We start from the raw sequence: 18943 nt of genomic DNA, 5'->3' as shown, positions 1-18943 counted from the left end.
ATGTCCCCTTCCTTCCCAAATTAAGCTGCTAGCGGGTTTCTGTTATTCAGCTAATTCAAAGTGTGGATCTGAAATCCCAATGAACATTAGCCACAAATTGAAACCCAAATGTGCGAGAAGCTCTCTCAAGTTTCACAAATTTTGGATGAATCCCTCTAAATATGTGCCTCAGCAGCTCTTTAGTGGACTATAAAATCAAATCCTTCTACCATTCTAATCAATAGCACCCAAAAACATACAAAACCTCAAAACCAAAAATCCAAAAAAAATTAAAAAATAAAATGACCGGAAAAACAACATGCATGGGTGTCAATGCAGCTCTAACCATGACATTAATTCTCCTCACTGCCACCATAGCCATGGCGGATGATGATACACCGGTACCAGCCGACCAATCCCAAGTCAACACATGGTTCAATAACAATGTGAAGCCGCATACACAGAACAGCAGGCACGCTTGACCCTACCCTTGCAACGGCTACCGAGGCTGGTCAAACAGTCATCAAGGTCATGAAAGATGGAAGTGGACAATTCAAGACTATTACTGACGCCATTAATAGCATTCCGGCCGGCAACACCAAACGTGTCATTGTGTACATTGGAGGGGGAGAGTACGAAGAGAAAATCACAATTCCACGGAACAAACCATTTGTTACATTTTATGGCTCTCCAACCAATATGCCAACTTTGACCTTTGGTGGCACAGCCCAAAAGTATGGAACTGTGAACAGTGCCACAGTGATTGCTGAATCTGACTACTTCATGGCAGCTAATGTTATTTTTAAGGTATTTAAATTTATCAAATCAACATGTCACATGATATTATCATCACACAATAAATATTTGTTGACATTCTTTTATTATTTTTGTGTGGGGATTAAAATTTGCATTGATTTGTGGTTGTGAAGAACTCTTCGCCAAGGCCAGATGGGAAAGCAGTGGGAGCGCAGGCAGTGGCATTGAGGGTGTCAGGGAACAAGTCAGCCTTGTACAATTGCAAGCTTATTGGTTTCCAAGACACCCTTTGTGATGACAAGGGCAATCATTTTTTCAAGGACTGCTTTATTGAAGGCACCGTGGATTTCATCTGGGGAAGTGGAAAGTCTCTCTATTTGGTAATGCCACCTAAACTCTCCTTATAATTCCTCAATGAAAGGAAAATCTATTAAGGAACTCTATATGCGACTCATCATATGATAGTGAATCTCACGTACATGTTGTAAGAGGAACGTTATATGTACGATGAACTCATCTGTATAATTGAGCTTGTTGATGGTCTATATTATGTCATGGTTTTGATGGTTAATTAATTAATGGGTGCAGAACACTGAGTTAAATGTGGTGGGAGATAATGGATTAACAGTGATAACAGCACAAGCAAGGGACTCAGCTTCAGATGATATCTGGATACTCATTTGTCCACTGCAACATAACTGGGACTGGAAATGGCACATATTTGGGCAGGGCTTGGAGGATCAGTCCCATGGTGGTCTTTGCCTACACCAGCATGTCCGAGGTCATCAACCCCGCCGGCTGGAGCAACGATAACCGCCCCGAACGTGACAGGTAAGCAAATTTATATACACTAATCAAACAGTTTCATATAATTGATTGGTTTTGAGAGTTAATTAATACTTATCAATAATTTTTTATTTTTTATTTTTTATTTTTATTTTTTGTATGTGGCAATATTTTAGCACTGTGTTCTATGGCGAATACAAGTCTTCAGGTCCAGGTTCAAGTGTGGCTGGGAGAGTAAAATACACCAAACATCTGACGGACGAACAAGTCAAACCTTTTCTAAACCTTGGCTATATTCAAGGTTCCAAATGGCTGCTTCCTCCCCCAAATCCTAAAATGTAGATGTTGGATATAGTTTTCTTATATATATGTAGGTATGTTAATATACGATTGAGAATGCCGGCCGCACGCCTCATGCAAAATGTACATGAGCTAGCCATATAGTAATGTATAAAATCAATATTATGATCTAATTTGTGAAGATCTTCCTCTATACAATAGTTTGTCGATTTGATTGGTACAAAGACGCATTAACATTTATTAATACTTACGCTCCACTTTTCAAGGTTCTAAGATCTATAATGTACGTACCCCAAAAAAAAAAAAAAAAAAAAGGGCCCCTTTTTAATTTTCACATAAGAAATAAGTCGTGCATCCGCAAAGAGTTAGGTTAAGCCTTAATTAGATTCTAACTGAACTTGCTTGATTTTGTGCTTTTTCTCTTTCTAAAAATCAAGTATAATCTAATTTAATAGGTTCCACAATTTAGTAATTAAAGTTCAATTCTGAAAAATTTGGGATGGAAAAGCTAGTTTTGGTGCTAGCAGAAGAATATATTGTAATTTATCGATTTGTTATGGATCAAATATACGTCACTCACATTGTTTTAAAATGGATTTGTGTGTATGGTCTTTGAATTGTAAGGGTAATTAAGGGTGGACACAAAATTGCAAGGAACAGAAACCTCTTATTAATGAGAAGTAGTAGAAATTAAAATGTGCCAGAGAAGCTCTCCAATAATCATGCCTTTGTAGCTTATTCACTCATGCATCATGGACTATGGAACCAAACACTCTAGCTCATTAGCACCCAAACGAACATGATAGTTTTCCGGAAAGCTTAAGTTTTTGGTAATTTTTTATGCTTTCTTTCCCATTTGGATTCGGTTTGTTTTTTTCCTTTGTTAACTAGATTGCCTTATGCTTCCTGGTTGAATTAATTAGGATTTCCAACGCTTGATTTATTTTTAGATGGGGTCTGGCTTGGAGAAGACACACGAGCTTGAGGCTTGATTTCTCACCTGCTTCTTGTTGCATGCACGTACGGTCGATCAAACATCTTTTGAACGTTGTAAGTTTCTCCACGTTCACTGCCACAAGCTGGAAGCAGATGAGAAAGCCGATTTTGAGGCTGAGAAACTGTACATGTCTCAAGATTTTATCAACATCATATTCATGTGGAGGAGAACTCTCATATATTCAACATATTATATCATATGAGGTCTTCAGTCTCTATCAATTGATCAATTGTCTAATAACAACATAATATATCATACTATTGTGAAATGATGGGTTGCAAGTAAGGTAAGTTGAATTTGAAAATTGTAAGCCAAATTTATTATAAATTTTTCTATTGCCAGACTGTGAGTTCGTATAATGATTTTGTTGAATCTGTACTCACGATACTCAGTATGGCAACTAAACATTACTCTTATATATTTGTATAAACACAGTATAATTACTCGTAGAGAAAATTAAGAAAGCAATACATTTTTTAGCGTCAATGGCGACATATGGTACTGAAGCAAACCCCATCAGCACAAGCTTTTTCATGGTGAGATCCAACAGCAGAACAATCTCCTTATTCGACAATTGGTATGCCCGGAAAACTACTCCACCAGATTAAAAGAGGATGAGGATGTTGGACACCCTTTGTTTCAGTGGCTTCTGCGAAGTTAGCAGGGTTCAGAGCTGTCACAGCCATCCATGCCAATTGCTGCCGGACTATAGGTGCTAAGGTGGCTGATCTGACGGCTGTGGTTTACGATTGGAAGAGGTTCAAGAGTTCATCTAATTCCAATCATATATCAACTTTGAAGCTCAAAGTGACCTAGGGCTAGACTTTTAATTGCTTAACTTTACACATGATCATGAAACTAATTATATTGAGTGGACTAATTATTTTCTAGAATAAGGTGAACTTCCTAAAATGAGAACTAAATTTTCCTATTTTTTTAGATAATTGTAAGAGCATGGCTTGGCTCCTTCAAATTAAGAAGGAGCTCATCCTCACAACAAATAGGATTTTGACACTTGTTAAATTTCAAAGGAGAAAAAGTTAAAGAAAAAAAAGAAAAGGAATTTGACAAGTGATAAAACTCTATATTTGTTTTGAGGATCAATTTTAAGGAGCCAAACATTTTCCTATTTGTATTGAGTTGGAATGCAACCTAGTCTAAGAGTGGTTTCCCAGTTGCGAATGTGTAACTATCCTCAATAATCAACGGTATAAGTGGGATTTTATATGTGATGGCAAAGTGAACTCTCTTAATAATAATACCACAATTATGTCCTCTTATGCCTAACCAAATTTAGGCTGTAGAGCTAGCTACAGCTAGTGCTTTTCTGTTATTCAACTAATACAAAATGCGTAACTAAAATCCCAATGAACATAAGCCCCTAATTAGAAACCAAAATGTGCAAGAAGTTCTCCAAAACCCACAAATTTAGGATTAATCCCTCTCAATATGCACTGCACCTTAACCAGCTCTTGCATGGTGGACTATAAAATTGAAGCCTTCTATTCACCATTCTAATCAATAGCACCCAATACGATACAAAAACTGAAACCAAGAACCAGAAAAATAAACAACAAAAATGGCCCAAAAAAACACATGCTTGGGTGTCCATGCAGCTCTAACCATGACATTAATTCTCCTCACCGCCACTATAGGCATGGCAAATGATGATACACTGGTACCAACCGACCAGTCCCAAGTCAACACGTGGTTCAATAACAATGTGAATCCGTATAAAGAACGGCAGGGCACGCTTGACCCTGCCCTTGTAACGGCTGAGGTTGGTCAATAGCATTCCCGATGTTATTAGGAGTATAACCATTTATTATATGGGACTTTCTATTTTGTTAAGTTTCCTATGTGGGACTCGTGTATTCTTCAACATGCCGAGCCAATGCAAGCAGGAGACGGACCTTCTTGTGAGTGCATGCAAGAGCGCAGTGATAATAGGGCTCAAACCCTCTGCAAATTGCTGCCAACGTGTCAGGGTGACACATGTCGAGTGTGCGTGCCCTTATGTCACCCCCAAGGTGGCCAATTAATCCCTCTCGGCCATTCGATTAAGCAGATTGAAGGCTGTGGAAGAAGCGTCCTTCGCAACTTCAAGTGCTACTACTGGGACTGGTTCCACCTTGACTTGAGAGGACTTGGAATAATTTTCAAGGACTTTTGTTGCCTGGACTAAATTTTTTATTTATATTTTGGTATTATTCACATATATCGAATTGGTCAAGGAATCAACCCTACAGTCCAAGTCCTCTCGAGTCAAGGTTGAACCAGTCCCAGTAGTAGCAAAGACGTACATGAAGGGCATATATGGGATAACGGAAAATATGAAAGTTGGTAAACCATATCTTCTTAATCTATAAAAAGGGTGGTGTGTATGTACATGAGTTATAATATTACTAATACTAGAAATTAAAGCATAACAAATTATTAAGAAGGAAAAAGAAAAGAATAAATTGTGTGAGAGCAGGTGGTTGCGATATGGTTATTGTGGCGGCGGCGGAGGCTTTGATGGTGAAGGGGGACACGTGCCATGGCCAGTGCAAGGAGGAGAACAACCTTCTTCTTAATGAGTGAAAGCAAGTTTTTATGGGACATAAAGCCTGCCTCCATGCATTTTGAGTGTGATTGCCCCCACGTCACTCCCAAGCTTACTAATTTGATCAACGAACCGCATACCATTAACCAAATTCAAGCTTGTGGAAAACCAGTCCCTCACAACTTCAAGTGTGGCAAGCAGGGCCGGTTATGAGATTGTATGCCCTTGCTTGTCATATTGAAAGAAGCTTGAAACTCAAGTGATTAAAAGTAATTACTTCGTTCGATTTTTAATGTTCGAATTTTCCTATCTCGATATCACTTGTATTATTAAAAAAATCAAATAACCATTTTTTTGTTTTGCTAAATAAAAAATTAACCTATCTCAAATTGCTATCTTTTTATATTCAGTCCATTTGCATTGATGGATAATACTATAAACTACTCTTATTGATAAACGTTGGGAAAAACAATTTTAAAGAAAAAAAGGGTCCAAGTATCTATATATATAAAGCAAAAGGCAAGAGAACGGTGAAACATTCAAAATACTAGAAAATGCTCTTAGTTAATGCAAACATTAAGAATTAAAATTATTATTTAAATGAGGATAATATAGTAAATTTACACTTTTTCATATTAAAAAATTAAAATACAAAGAAAAATCAGATAATGAATCTTATTTTTATGGAACACAACTATCCATGATTTTTTTTAAATTCTAAAATAAATTTAATTTTTTTTAAAAAGGCCTCTCACAGCGCGGAAGCCCGTGTAGAGAGGCTAGTATATATAAAGAGTATAGCCACTGCTATACTATTTTTTAAACAAAATATAGCCACTGTTGTTTTTCTGGTAGGATCTTTCTCACCTTTACTCAAAAACGCCTCCGGAAATAAAGGACCCTTGTGGCCTGCATATCCTGAAACCACTCCTCAGTCTCTCAATTTTGGCTGCGTTGTCCTCATTACTTGCTGTGTCTCTGGGCTTTGATCAGTGTCTGATGGCGGTGGTGCTTCTAGTGCTTCTGAGATACTGGTTCTTCCCGGCTTTCAGAATCCCAATTTGTTCATGCACTAATATTTAAACCTCCATATCCATCAAACATGCTCCATGCTAACTAATATCATCATCATTTGATTAACACCGTATGTTATCATATTGATTATCCCAAAATATGATTTACAGGCTCTGTAAAGAATGGTATTTTGATTCATCAAGTACCAGCTACAGCATATGTTAAAAAAATTGATTATGCATACATACAGCAGGTGGGACAATAAATGCTATAATATGCTTCCCACGACATACTAAATTAACATGAAATAAAGAGACTAATTTTATTGTGTAAATGAATAATTGGACATGAAATATGAAAGTGATCATTATACTGGAAGGTAAGAAGTGATTAATTATATATTCATATCACAATTAATGAAAAGAGTGAAATTTCACAACAAATCAATCTGAGAGTTCAATTTTTACTTCTTCTTTTTTTTTTTGGGTGTGTGTGCATGGAAATTTTACAATAAATCAATAGACTCGGATAATGGCATAATAGTAATAGATAATGCCCTAAACTATCCTGACCTATAAAGGAAAATTGGGGGAAAAAATTTAAGAGAAAAAAAAGGAGTCCTTGTGTCGAAATAAAGTATAGCCGCGCGGCTATACTATTCAAGCGTACAACCAAACGGCTATATGATTTTTTAAAAAATTTAAAAACCGAGTACATCCGAGCGGCTATACTATTTATAAATATAAAAATAATCCACAGCTAATATGCGGCCACGTGTCAACATCCGTACAGCCATGTGGCTATATATTTATTTTTAATATTAAAGAGTACCCCGCCCGACTATACTATTTTTATTTTATAAAAAAAACCCGAGTACACCGCTGACCAGCTATACGATTTATAAAAATTTAAAAAGACGCCCTGGAGAATAGGTGGCCACGTGTCAAAACCCGTATATCCGAACGGCTATACTATTTTTTAAACAATAAAAAAAGGAGTACAGCCGCCCGGCTATACGATTTTTATATTAAAAAAAGCAAAACCGGCTATACTAGTTTTAAAAAATATAAAAAGTGATTACAGCCGCGCGGCTATACTATTTATAAAAATAAAAACGTGTCAAAAACATTATAGCCGCACGGCGATACAGTGTTTTGTTTTTTTTCCTCTTATGGATCATGTCACACATAATAATATATACTCACTTAAATTTTCAAGCGTAATAATATGAATTACATTTTAAAGTAATTAACTATGTCGAAAATTAGATCGAAATATACAAAAATGAAAAATCATTGCCAACCAAAACACCTTGCTCCTGGACTATAATTATAATAGGAGCAATTGAAGCAAATTGAGTTACAAAAAATAAAATAAAATAATTGTTCGATTTTAAAAAAGAAAAAGAAAACTGAGGAACTAATAGCTTACTGGCCACAGATAGCCAAACCCGCTCTTTCCTGCAATCCGAAGAACAAGGCACTCAAGGAAGGAATCCCATCCATCCTCCTCCTCCTCTCCATGGCCACCGCAAACCTTTCCATACCCCTTCTCTCTCTTCCACGTCACCACCACCTCCACCTTCACCCTAACCTCATCACCGTTCCAACTCGGCTTCGACTCGGCCTGCGAACTCAAGCTCTGGGCAATGACATCCTGGGCGATTTTGGCGCCAGAGACCCCTTCCCAGCTGAGATAGCAAGTGGGTTTGGTGAGAAGGTGTTGGGCACCGGCAACACAGAGCACAAGATTCTCATCCCCAATCTCTCTTCTCTCTCTCTGTCCCAGCTAGACTGCAGCCCTGTCTCACCTCTCCAGCCTCCTATGCCTGAAGACGATGCCCAGAAGCTCCTCAGAAAGGTCAATTCTTCATTGATATCTTCGATATGTATGATGCTTCCGTGGTGTTTGATGAAATTACTGTGTAAAGTCTTAGTCTTTGCTTAGCTTAGCTTTGCCCAATTTTCATATCCTGAAGAAGATTACCCTTTTGGGTTCTGTTTGTAAAGTTAAGGACTTTTGTTTGGGTTGTCTGTTCTAGAATTGAGGTCTGAAGCTGTGATTTTGTTTTGTTTCCAAAAATTGGATGGTTGTGATTTTATGCAAGCAAATTGGAACTCATTTATGCCTTGCTTCTGTAGGTTGTTGGGTGGAGATTGATAGTTGGAGAAGGTGAGCTCAAATTACAGTGTCTTTGGAAATTGAGAGATTATAAATGTGGGGTTGAGCTCATCAACAGGATTTATAAGGTTGCAGAAGCTGCAGGGCATTTCCCAAATCTTCACTTGGAGCAACCCAATCAAGTTAGAGCAGAGCTATGGACAGCTTCCATTGGTAAACTTCTTGCAAACTTGTAGAAACTTTTCATTGGGCTACTTGCCATACCATTTGCACATTGCTAACTTGAAACTTCATTGCAGGAGGATTGAGCATGAATGATTTCATTGTAGCTGCCAAAATAGATGATATAAAAACATCAGATCTTGTGCCCAGAAAAAGAGTTTGGGCTTAGATGAAGCATTGTGTTTGTTTGTTGCCTTCATCAATAAGAATCCCCAAAAGGAGCATTCTGTAGTATGGATTTTGTCAGCATCTAATTACCACAGAGGCTCAAGCTTTTATAAAAATGTTGGAAGGAACATTATTCTTTTCCTGATGGATGGATAATCTGTTTATTTTATCAGAAGTACAATCATACGTCGACCCAAAAAAAGAAACGAATACCATTCTTATGATGGGAATTTGAAGTGATTCGTATAACATCATCCAACAGAAGTTTCAAAAAGCAAACGTCTTCCCAACATTTTCACACAAGAAGAAATAACTTGTCAAAAACGCATTGATGGGAAATGAATTTTGAACATGGGTAAATTCTATTGAACCTTGGACAAGTTTTATAAATCAATGTTGCCCTTGATACATTTATTTTTAATAATTTTGGTATAGAAAATTCTTTAAAAAAATAAAACATTTGGGATAGAATTAAAATATTTTTTTTTATTTTTTTATTTTAACACTCACAGCCTTCCTTACCCAAAAAAGAAAGAAAAAGGAAAAAGAAACGAACTCTCACCGCCGCGCATAAAACAGAATGGCAGAGCGGGTAGCAATGCATATAGCCGTTGTACGAAGTTCTAAGCACAAGGCGTAGCTCAAAAGCGCGCTCATGGAGAAGCTGAAATCTCTGGTTCCAGAAACCCTAAAGCGAATGATCGGAGAGAGCTCTGCTGACGATCTTCCTCGCACATGTTCTTCTCTCGTCGATTTTCTTCTTCATTTCGAGCCCTTTCACCAAGTATGTCATTATTTTTGTACGTTCTAATTTATGAGCTTCGAGAAACAAACAATAACAGAAGAAATGAAATGAATGAATGATTAAAATTTGTCGTATTTGATTAGATGGTGAGGGACTTGGCGGACCCTGAAGTGGCTCTGTGTGGCAAGAACAAAGAAGCTGCTTTGGAGTCAAAGCAAAAGGGGAATAAGTGCTTCTTCAGTGGTGATTATCCTAATGCTTTGGATTTATATACTCAGGTACCTCCATCTTTGAAATTACTTCTCTATTTTGAAGCCATTGCTAGAGCTAACCCTTACTTGTTTGTTTATTATCACTGGCATGAGGCACAGGCATTGATAGTTGCTCCTATGGATGCACATGAAGACAGAAACTTGGTTGCTACTTTGTATGTGAATCGGGCTTCTGTATTGCATGTAAGTCCCATTCTTGATTTATGTGGGTATGTACCAAACGTAACAAGTTCAATTCTTTATCAACAGATTTCATTGCTCACTTTAGTGTATCTGTTATGTGTAATCCTTAGAAAATGGGTCTTCTAAGGGAGTGTTTCCGAGACTGCAATCGGGCGCTTCAGATTTCTTCAAACTATGCAAAGGTGAGATGCTTTTATTGCCTAGCGTTAAGGTGTATTTTAATGAGTTAGAGATACCTTTTTTTACTGGAGGATAAAGGAGACTAAGAGAGTTACAGTTTTCTTCAAATTTACTTTTCTTCCTTTTTCCAATGTAGGCATGGTACAGAAGAGGTAAGGCAAATGCTTCTATGGGAAATTATAAGGATACTATCCGTGACTTGGATGTTGCTAAGATTCTGGAGTTGACAATGGGTGGAAAGAGACAGATAGAAAGTGAGATGAAGATAATTTTGGATCAACAGAATAGTACATCAAATCCATCAATACAACAGTATGAGAGTACCTCAGATATTTTGGGTAAGATATTACCATATATTATCACATTGAGCAACTATAATCAAATATTCTGATCTCAGGAATGAAAATCTGTGCTCACTCTGGATGAGTAATCACCTTATGGTTTCTTAAGATATTTTAGACATTGGGCCCCCTAAGTTTTTATAACCTGTGATTAAAACTACAGATGAAAAAAATAGCAATTTGGAGACATGCAAAAGCAACAAAAATGGCTCCATGTCGACACATAACAGCTTGAAATGGTATTCTCACTGAGAATATTCTGTTGGTTTCATCATATTTATGTTTTTTTAACGTTATATTGAGTTAAGCTGATGGATTGATGTTCATACTTTCCTTAGGATGTAGCAGTGACAGGGTCTCATTTTGAGTGTACTTATGTTGTTGAGCCTTTTAATGCAATCTTTACTTTTTTTTAATTATGCTAAGATATTCCTGACTTTACAGCTTGTTTTGCTGGTTAAACTTCCTGCCTCTATTTTCTTTCTAAATAAAGCTAGTCATGTTAGGGAAGTTAAGTATTAGCAACCTAATTAAAGTACCTTGTAATCCATCAGATGAACCGCACCCAACAGGATTACGATGTGTCGCCACACCAGAGAAAGGAAGGGGTATGGCTTCAACAGGTGACCTTCCTCAAGCGTCCTTGGTACATACCGAAGACCCTTTTTCGATGGTATGAACAGAGACTTCTTTTATATGTGCTATCGTGTACTTCTTTTCAGTTTTGTTAGTCGCCATTACTTTGCTACCGAATTGGATAGAGAGATGTTCCCCTTCTATGCAGGCATTCCTGATCCTCTATAGTTGTGGTTTGGGAAACTAAAATGTTGTGTGATCCACTGCCTTGTCTCCTTTTTTCCTTTCAATTAGCATATCTGTGCAATACAGATGGTTGAGATCTTTTGAAGGGATGTTCTTTTTACAGTCCAATCAGAACATGTACCCCTGGAAAATTTATTGTGAAACTAAAAGTAGATATGTATCCTACGGTTTAATTTCATTTATTACATTCTCGTCATCAAGAGGCATAAGAAAAAATCGAAGCAGAATGGTGTACCATCTTTATTTTGTCTTTCAGTGAGTGTTGATTAATACTTCACAAGTTGCTGAAGAGGAATTATTTATTTAAACTTATTATCTTCGAAGCTCAAGTTGTGTTCAAGTATCATTTGTGCATCTTTTTTACCAACAGAGTAGGCTCTTATTGCCATTGGAAATATATGCAGTTCTTCTGAGGATTCTAAAATAAATTGCCCCTGTGCTTTGCAGATAATATTAAAGCCTTGTCGGGAAACTCATTGCCACTACTGCTTAAATGAGCTACCAGCGGATAAAGTCCCATGTACATCATGTTCAATACCATTGTATTGCTCCCAGAAATGCCGTATACGAGCAGGAGGAAAAATGTCCTGGGATTACCCAAACAATCAAAGGATTCATGAAAATTTATCAGCTGATCTTGAAAAGTACATTGCAGAGACCATTTTAAATGTTGATTCTGAAACAGATACTGAGCACATTCCTGAACATAAACATGAATGTAAAGGTGTACACTGGCCAGCAGTATTGCCTTCTGAGATAGTTTTGGCTGGTCGTGTGCTAGTAAAGTCTATAATCAAAAGAAGAGGTTCTGCAGATATTTTTAATCTCAGAGAAATTTTGGTACATATAGTGACTATATTTTCTACTTTACTAATTTTCATTTCAGTTGACTGTCTTACTATTTCATAAATGGATGTCTTGTAGCTAATGACCTGTATACTTTTCTTGTAGGATCTTTCTCACCATTACTCAAAAATGCCTCCGGAAAGAAAATTGGAATTACATATATATTCAGCTGTATTATCATATTGTCTTCAATATTCCGATGATTTTGAATTACCAATAAATGGGTTCTCTATTTCACAGGTTGACTCTCTCTCTCTCTCTCTCTCTCTCTCTCTCTCTCTCTCCTGCATGCACACACGCAGAGTCAGGGTTACACCTTTGGTGAATTATATATCTAAGAAACAAGAGGGTTAAGCAATGATGAAACGACTTCCTGGATCTGCCCTTGCAGTGTGGTTACTACCACGCCCATATGTGCAAATCCATAGATTATCATTTTTGTAGGACAATGCTATATATTGAAATCTAAAAATCATGTTTTTCAACTAAGTGGTCATTCTCTCATCTACTTGCATACAAAGTTTCATGTGTGTCCTATTTTGTTAGAGAGTCAGTGTGATACTTCCTTACAATTTTCTCATAATAGAGTCACTTTGAAAGTCAACTTGTGTAGCAAGGATGAAAATCTTAAAAATGTTCATCGTTATAATCAAATTATGTTAACAGGTGAGAGATTGCAATGGATGTTAACCTATTTTCTGGCGTCTGTATATACTTGGACGATCTATATTTCAATAGCAATTTAGATTTCATGCCTTGATTGTCACCTATTATATAAGGTTTCGTTCTCCTGTTTTTGCAGATTGTCATACTTATATCCCAAATTAGGGTGAACTCTATGACTGTTGTTCGTATGAAATCCATTGATCAGCATGGGTTAGAAGATATTGGAAAGTTTTCATCGTTGGGTGGAGGTCTAACTAGTAATGTGGAACAGGTTTGCATTTATGGTATGCTTTATTTATTTTGCTCCTTTTTGTTTCTTCTCTTATCTGACCACTCTTGTTCCAATCAGTTACACTGCTTTTTTCCATAATAGTCTTGAACTCTGTTTATTAACTTGGAATTTTCATGTGTGACACTGCAAAATGTGATAATTTATGTAAAACTTCTTGTATTGATATACGTTTCACTTCAGTTCATAAAACTTATGCCCTTTGACCCTGTGTATCATCATTTTTGTTACTTTCATAGGTTAGAGTAGGTCAAGCTATCTATACATCTGGAAGTCTATTCAATCATTCTTGTCAGCCAAACATCCATGCATATTTCCTTTCACGTACTCTCTTTATAAGAACGACAGAATATGTCGCAGCAGGGGTACCCCTGGAGCTTTCCTATGGTCCACAGGTATGCTCACTTACTGTTGTATCTCATTCAGTTTGGTAGTGCGGAATAACATTATGATGTTCATGCTGCTATAGTATCTACAGAATGTAGAGACCCCTTTTTCCCCCTCAACCTGTCCACATTTTGAAATACCAACGTGGGACTGTAAAAACTTAGTTTTGTTTCTACAGGTTGGGCAGTGGGACTGTAAGGACCGAGTCAAGTTTCTGGAAGATGAATACTCATTTCGTTGTCAGTGCAGTGGGTGTTTAAAAGTAAACTTCTCTGACCTGGTCCTAAATGCTTTTCACTGTGTCAAACCGAATTGTTCTGGCATAGTCTTGCAGAGCTCTGTTGTTGACTGTGAAAAGGAGAAACTTAAACGCTTACCCAACATCATCACCACTGGCAACATGGAGCCTCATCTTCAGGTATTGTATGTTTCCTAGAAAGTACAAATTCTCCCGACTCACTTAGATTTATATTCATGTAATCATTCACTTGATGTTCACACAGGCTGAAGAGTTCATCAATATTGATGACATCGATAGAGTGGCTCATCATCATATGCAAATCAATAGCCTTTTTCATATAAATCCAGGCCTCTGTTTAAAATGTTGTTCTTATCATGATCTGGAATCTTCCTCCGCAGCTGCAAATAAAGCATGGATTATTATCAGAAGGTATAACACTGTCTGAAAACTGGTTATGTTCTTTTAAAATTTAATGGCCACCTATTTCCTATGTTCAATCTGCACGCTGAAGTCTTGTGTTCAATACTTGACAGATTACAGGATGCAATAGTCTCAAAAGATGTATCTAGCACCATACTGGTGGATGCATTAAGTTCTCTTGGTGTGCTGAGATCAACTTTCCATGCATATAATAGGAGCATTGCAGAAGTGAGTTTGCGACCACCCTTCAGTTTTGTACAATAGAATTTATATCATTTGAATGTGCAATTTGTAAGTACTAGATGCCAATATCTAAGTTGCTGTTATTGAACAACGTAGAAAGTGTTCAATGATTTTGGCACATATGATACTGAATTAGATCACACTTGACTTAAATGATTTTGATCTTTGCAGGCGGAAGACAATCTTGCACAGGTGTTTTGTTTCGTTGGAGAGTTGCAACCTGCAATGGAACACTGTAAAGCCTCAATCGAGGTAAAACTCTTGTTGTGCACAAGTCACTTCATCCTGAACTTTTTACATTTGCGTTGATTAGATCTGAGGATAAATTCATAGATCAGACATGGATACCTCACTAGTCACTGGGTGTACTTATTGTTATTTAGTACATAAATAACTCCAAATGATGTTTAAATGTTGTTTCACATTGACAATTGGCAGATCCTGGAGAAGCTCTATAATCCCAATCACATTGTCATTGGATATGAACTTGTGAAGCTCTCGTCTATTCAGTTATCCTTGGGTGACTGTGCTGCCGTGGACAGCATAAACCGACTTTGTGATATATTTTCGTGTTATTACGGATCTCATACATACAAGATTTTCCCATACCTTCAATTCCTTAAGAGGAGAGAGAAGCAGACCTCTTCCTTGAAGCACCAACAAAAATGATTGTCTGGCAAGTTTTTGGACTCGTTGCCACCCAAATACTGTTGAGAATGTTAAATGTAAATATAACCTGATCAGTTTGCGGGAGCGCAATTACAATTTGAGTCTCCACATCTTTGAACATTGATGCATGAATTGGCATATTTCATGGATATGGATGCATACATCTCATCTGTTTCTAACCATGTCGTCAGGGAATTTCACATGTTTCAATTCAAGGCTTCAACGCAGCGTTTTACGGTTCCTTGGGTGTCAGGGTTTATAAACTAGTTTAAGTCAAGGTAATTTCACATCTTTTTGTACACATTTCGGCCCAAATTCAAAATCTCAATTCCCATTCCCATTCCCATTTCCCATTCTCAAATGCTTTCTGTCACTCTCGAACACAAAAGCCATTGAGTAAAGCCAATTTCATGAATCATGTCCAACCTAACCTCATCGTTACAACCAGGATCCACGTGGATAAGGTTTGGATCAGATATCGGCTGCTAGGTTTCCGAAATTGCCCATTTTTCACTTCCTTTTTTTAGCCCATTTTTCACTTTGGCTGGGGAAGAAAAGGGAAATTTGAGTTTTGGTTGGAGTTATTATGAAAAATGAAAGAGTTCTTCCCCCACCAATTCTCAAATCCGAAAAAAAAAAATGAGTTGAGTGAAATATCCCCCCAAAAATTTATAATAAATAATTTTAAAATAAAAAAAGATACACTGAAAATTTCTAAGAACTCCTCGTGACATTCTCTTCTGTTTAAAGCTCCAAGATTATAATTTTGAATTATAAAAATACAAAGAAATAATAAAAACTCTACTTTTTTATAGCTATGGAAAATTCTATATATAAGATGAACAGGTTCGCATTATTTTACAAGTTCATTTCTTCATCTAGAATGTGCACAGAATTCCTAATTTAAAATGGTAAGGTTCCTTTTCTTCTTTTTTTTGGTCCAAGTAAGGTTCCTAGTTAAACAATTACATAAATTGCTTTCTTTGGACCGGCCACCTGAAGTCAGTCAATTGCAAGTCTCTCTCGGGTAGCTTCCCGGAAGAAGGACCCATGTACATCCATGCACGCCGTATTAAAAACGTACAATTTTTGGAGCCATTACGTCAATTTTGTCTCTCCTTTTTGTTGTCTCTTTGTTGTCTTTGGGTCTTGGTTCCTTTTTTTAAATTTTCTTCTTTCACAAACCCTTAGATAATGTTGGTTGTGGAAAATATCAAAGTTGGTAGGGCAACGGTAGGGCTTCCTCAAACATAACCCTCTTCACAATCTATAAAACGGGGTAGTTTTGCACACACAAAACAACAAAGGAAAGAAGAAGAAACAAAAAGAAAAGAAATCATGAAGGCTGCAGGCTCATTGAGTATGGTTGTGTGCTTGTTCTTGGTGGTAGGTGTTTGGGTGGTTGTGGTTCCCCCGGCAAAAGGAGACACGACGCCCAGCCAATGCAAGGAGGAGAAGGACCTTCTTATGGGTGCATGCAAGAACGCGGTTATAATAGGGGGCAGTCCCTCTGCATATTGCTGCCAACGTGTTAGGGTGACACATTTCGAGTGTGTGTGCCCTTATGTCACCCCCAAGGTGGCCACCTCGATACCTATCGGCCGTACGATTAAGCAGATTGAAGGCTGTGGAAGAAGCGTCCCTCGCAACTTCAAGTGCGGCAGTGAGTTCACCTCTCTCTCTCTCTCTCTCTCTCTGACCTAATTAATCTTTAACACGAATTGATTAATGTCGACAAAAACTAGATCAGCACTAATTAAATATATATAGTAATTTCTTTATTTGTGTGGATCTGATCATCTGATTACTTTGGTTAATCTTTTTTTGTTTTGTTGTTTTTTTGCAGGTATCACCACCCCACCATAAGAAGAATATTCTAGCCAGCTACAAGAATATATTGTTATGCTTGATTATCAAATAAAAGAATCATCTTAATTAGCTTTCTTTCAAGCTATCAGTTACATAAATTTGAAGTGTACACTTCATATGCACTTATGTATAGTGGAGGGAAGGTGAAAAATAAGTATGACTTTCCTCAAATAAAAGTGGATGTTTCCTATGTGGATTTAAATTCTCTGCTTGGATTCTCTACAATATGATATGCTAGAATTCTTTTCTGCATATGTCACTTCATTAAAATAAAATCCAAGGGACATTAGGTTGACACACCACCTTTAACACAAAACCCAATTTTCTCATAATTAAAAAAGAATATAAAACCCAATTTAATTGTCATATATATTACAAATTAACATCAAGATTGGCCTGCTTGGTTTTTAGAAATTTCTATCAATTCGTGCACCAGTTCATCTTTACTCCTAGAGTTCTATTTCCATCAGAGTCCATTTCTATTTCATGATTACATCAGATTTGCTTCAATAATTATGCTTTCCTTTATACTGAAGCAACCTTATAAACGAATTATAATAGAATTATCTTTTCAATAAACGTTATTTTATGAGATTATTATTTTGTCACTCAAATCATTGTGGTACGTTTTTTAGTGCTCCAAATTATATATGAAATAACCTTTAAGTTTGTGGAAGAGTTGAAGAAGAGGATTGGTTTAGATTACAATCGGCTATCTCGGATGTCAATTATCGAGGAAAGTACTGTGAATGTATATTTAAAACCAAACAAGTGAGAGACAATTTACAAAAAAAACAAAAGCACGTAATCGCAACAATAGAACCAAATCTAATTAATAAAATTTCCATATCCGAGTCGGTACGCACCAAATCTAATTAATAAACAATTAGGGCAAACAAACAACCCACTAAGTTTAGGGTTTAAGGTTTAGGGTGTAGGAAAGCATAATATTGGAAAGAGAGGCATTAGTTATCATTTCTCCATTGGATTCTCCTTCTTCTCCTGCGCATTCATCATATCCCTGGCTGCTCTTGAGCTCTAGCAATACGCTCACGTAGCTGTTCATTCGCTCTAGCCCGTTTCTCCACGTCCTTGAGAAAGAAGAACTCAGAGTCACCACAAATACAATTAAAAATTAAATAAAAAAGAATAATAAGGAAGCCCTACCGATAATAGTATTTCTGCGGCAATGTGTTTCTCCCTCACCCTCGCTAAACGAACCTCTATCTCCATCAGGTCTTGAACCTTCTTCTCCCTCCGGGATTGTAATTCAACATAATATTCCTTGAACTTTCTTATCCAAGCACCAGCTGCAGCAATTGATCCCAACATTACACACGATGCACGGGTGTATACGGAGATATACAGTCCGTACCGTGGACAGAATAAACCGACTGAAAGGTTTTGAATATTCTCGATGATTTTCACTGAACAATTGTGTGATAATTATATACAATGTTTTGCTTGGTGTCTATACAAAGGATTTTCTATTCTAGGCAAGAATCAAGTCCTTGAGAGACAAAGAATATATACAGCAAATCAATGAAATAAATACGAATAAAATAGGAAACCCCCAAGGTGTGTGTGCACCCTTATGTCACCCCAAAGGTGGCCACCTTGACCTATCGGCCGTACGATTAAGCAGATCGAAGGCTGTGGAAGAAGCGTCCCTCGCAACTTCAAGTGCGGCAGTGAGTTCATCTCTCTCTCTGACCTAATTAATCTTCAACACGAATTGATTAATGTCGACAAAAACAAGATCAGCACTAATTAAATATATAAATAGTAATTTCTTTATTTGTGTGTAGCTGATCTGATTACTTTGGCTTTTTTTTTTTTTTTTTTTTTTTTTTTGGGTGCAGGTATCACCACTCCACCATAA

At 37.0% G+C, this 18943-nt stretch overlaps 4 protein-coding genes, 1 long non-coding RNA gene and 1 pseudogene across 7 annotated transcripts; 5 read left to right on the top strand and 1 right to left on the bottom strand.

Moving 5' to 3' along the window:
* Positions 1-210: 210 nt before the first annotated feature.
* Positions 211-1999, top strand: LOC103333126 (putative pectinesterase 63). Its single transcript, XM_008235921.3, is given in 6 exon segments — positions 211-449; positions 451-786; positions 909-1115; positions 1324-1401; positions 1403-1566; positions 1698-1999. Coding segments are annotated over 6 exon segments (1119 nt in total). The 5' UTR covers positions 211-281; the 3' UTR covers positions 1864-1999.
* A 2702-nt stretch (positions 2000-4701) lies between these two features.
* Positions 4702-5003, top strand: LOC148917462 (uncharacterized; annotated as a pseudogene).
* A 2750-nt stretch (positions 5004-7753) lies between these two features.
* Positions 7754-9037, top strand: LOC103333127 (Transcriptional coactivator/pterin dehydratase). Its single transcript, XM_008235922.3, has 3 exons — positions 7754-8237; positions 8519-8711; positions 8798-9037. Exons 1-3 carry the CDS (start codon positions 7899-7901, stop codon positions 8887-8889), a joined length of 624 nt encoding a protein of 207 aa, XP_008234144.2. The 5' UTR covers positions 7754-7898; the 3' UTR covers positions 8890-9037.
* A 374-nt stretch (positions 9038-9411) lies between these two features.
* Positions 9412-15371, top strand: TPR9 (Tetratricopeptide repeat (TPR)-like superfamily protein). Of its 3 annotated transcripts, none has more exons than XR_016127130.1 (15): positions 9412-9672; positions 9777-9911; positions 10005-10088; positions 10199-10270; positions 10405-10606; positions 11164-11282; positions 11879-12271; positions 12383-12517; positions 13080-13214; positions 13472-13627; positions 13798-14037; positions 14123-14289; positions 14394-14571; positions 14695-14775; positions 14962-14977. XR_016127130.1 is itself a non-coding variant. In XM_008235923.2 (15 exons), the coding sequence occupies exons 1-15, from the start codon at positions 9544-9546 to the stop codon at positions 15190-15192; spliced, it is 2394 nt and encodes a 797-aa protein (XP_008234145.2). In that variant the 5' UTR covers positions 9413-9543; the 3' UTR covers positions 15193-15371. The 3 variants fall into 3 exon arrangements, 2 of the variants coding, with proteins under 2 accessions (XP_008234145.2, XP_088908908.1); XM_008235923.2 differs by having other exon boundaries at positions 9413-9672; positions 14394-14508; positions 14962-15371; XM_089052782.1 differs by lacking the exon at positions 13472-13627 and having other exon boundaries at positions 9413-9672; positions 14394-14508; positions 14962-15371.
* Positions 15372-16086: 715 nt separating this feature from the next.
* On the top strand, positions 16087-17266 carry LOC103333161 (uncharacterized). The gene is made up of 2 exons (XM_008235954.3): positions 16087-16855; positions 17039-17266. Exons 1-2 carry the CDS (start codon positions 16531-16533, stop codon positions 17056-17058), a joined length of 345 nt encoding a protein of 114 aa, XP_008234176.2. The 5' UTR covers positions 16087-16530; the 3' UTR covers positions 17059-17266.
* Positions 17267-17866: 600 nt separating this feature from the next.
* LOC148917461 (uncharacterized) lies at positions 17867-18915 on the bottom strand. The gene is made up of 2 exons (XR_016127129.1): positions 18229-18915; positions 17867-18152 (listed from the first exon to the last, which is right to left on the bottom strand). It is a non-coding gene; the product is annotated as an uncharacterized LOC148917461 (long non-coding RNA).
* Positions 18916-18943: the final 28 nt, after the last annotated feature.

Source organism: Prunus mume, linkage group LG5 (genome assembly GCF_029339155.1).
Source record: "Prunus mume cultivar Tortuosa linkage group LG5, ASM2933915v1, whole genome shotgun sequence".
NCBI lineage: Eukaryota > Viridiplantae > Streptophyta > Magnoliopsida > Rosales > Rosaceae > Prunus > Prunus mume.
The sequence above is the reverse complement of the archived record's forward strand: the minus strand, read 5'-3'. Positions and strand labels throughout refer to the sequence as shown.

Excerpts from the sequence above, each read along its gene's own strand:
- LOC103333127 (XM_008235922.3), top strand. The coding sequence starts at position 7,899 with ATGGCCACCGCAAACCTTTCCATACCCCTTCTCTCTCTTCCACGTCAC. Across the intron at positions 8,238-8,518 it reads CCCAGAAGCTCCTCAGAAAG|GTTGTTGGGTGGAGATTGAT; the intron begins GTCAATTCTTCA and ends TTGCTTCTGTAG. Across the intron at positions 8,712-8,797 it reads GCTATGGACAGCTTCCATTG|GAGGATTGAGCATGAATGAT; the intron begins GTAAACTTCTTG and ends ACTTCATTGCAG.
- TPR9 (XM_008235923.2), top strand. The coding sequence starts at position 9,544 with ATGGAGAAGCTGAAATCTCTGGTTCCAGAAACCCTAAAGCGAATGATC. Across the intron at positions 10,607-11,163 it reads GAGTACCTCAGATATTTTGG|ATGAACCGCACCCAACAGGA; the intron begins GTAAGATATTAC and ends GTAATCCATCAG. Across the intron at positions 14,038-14,122 it reads ACATGGAGCCTCATCTTCAG|GCTGAAGAGTTCATCAATAT; the intron begins GTATTGTATGTT and ends ATGTTCACACAG.
- LOC103333161 (XM_008235954.3), top strand. The coding sequence starts at position 16,531 with ATGAAGGCTGCAGGCTCATTGAGTATGGTTGTGTGCTTGTTCTTGGTG. Across the intron at positions 16,856-17,038 it reads TCGCAACTTCAAGTGCGGCA|GTATCACCACCCCACCATAA; the intron begins GTGAGTTCACCT and ends GTTTTTTTGCAG.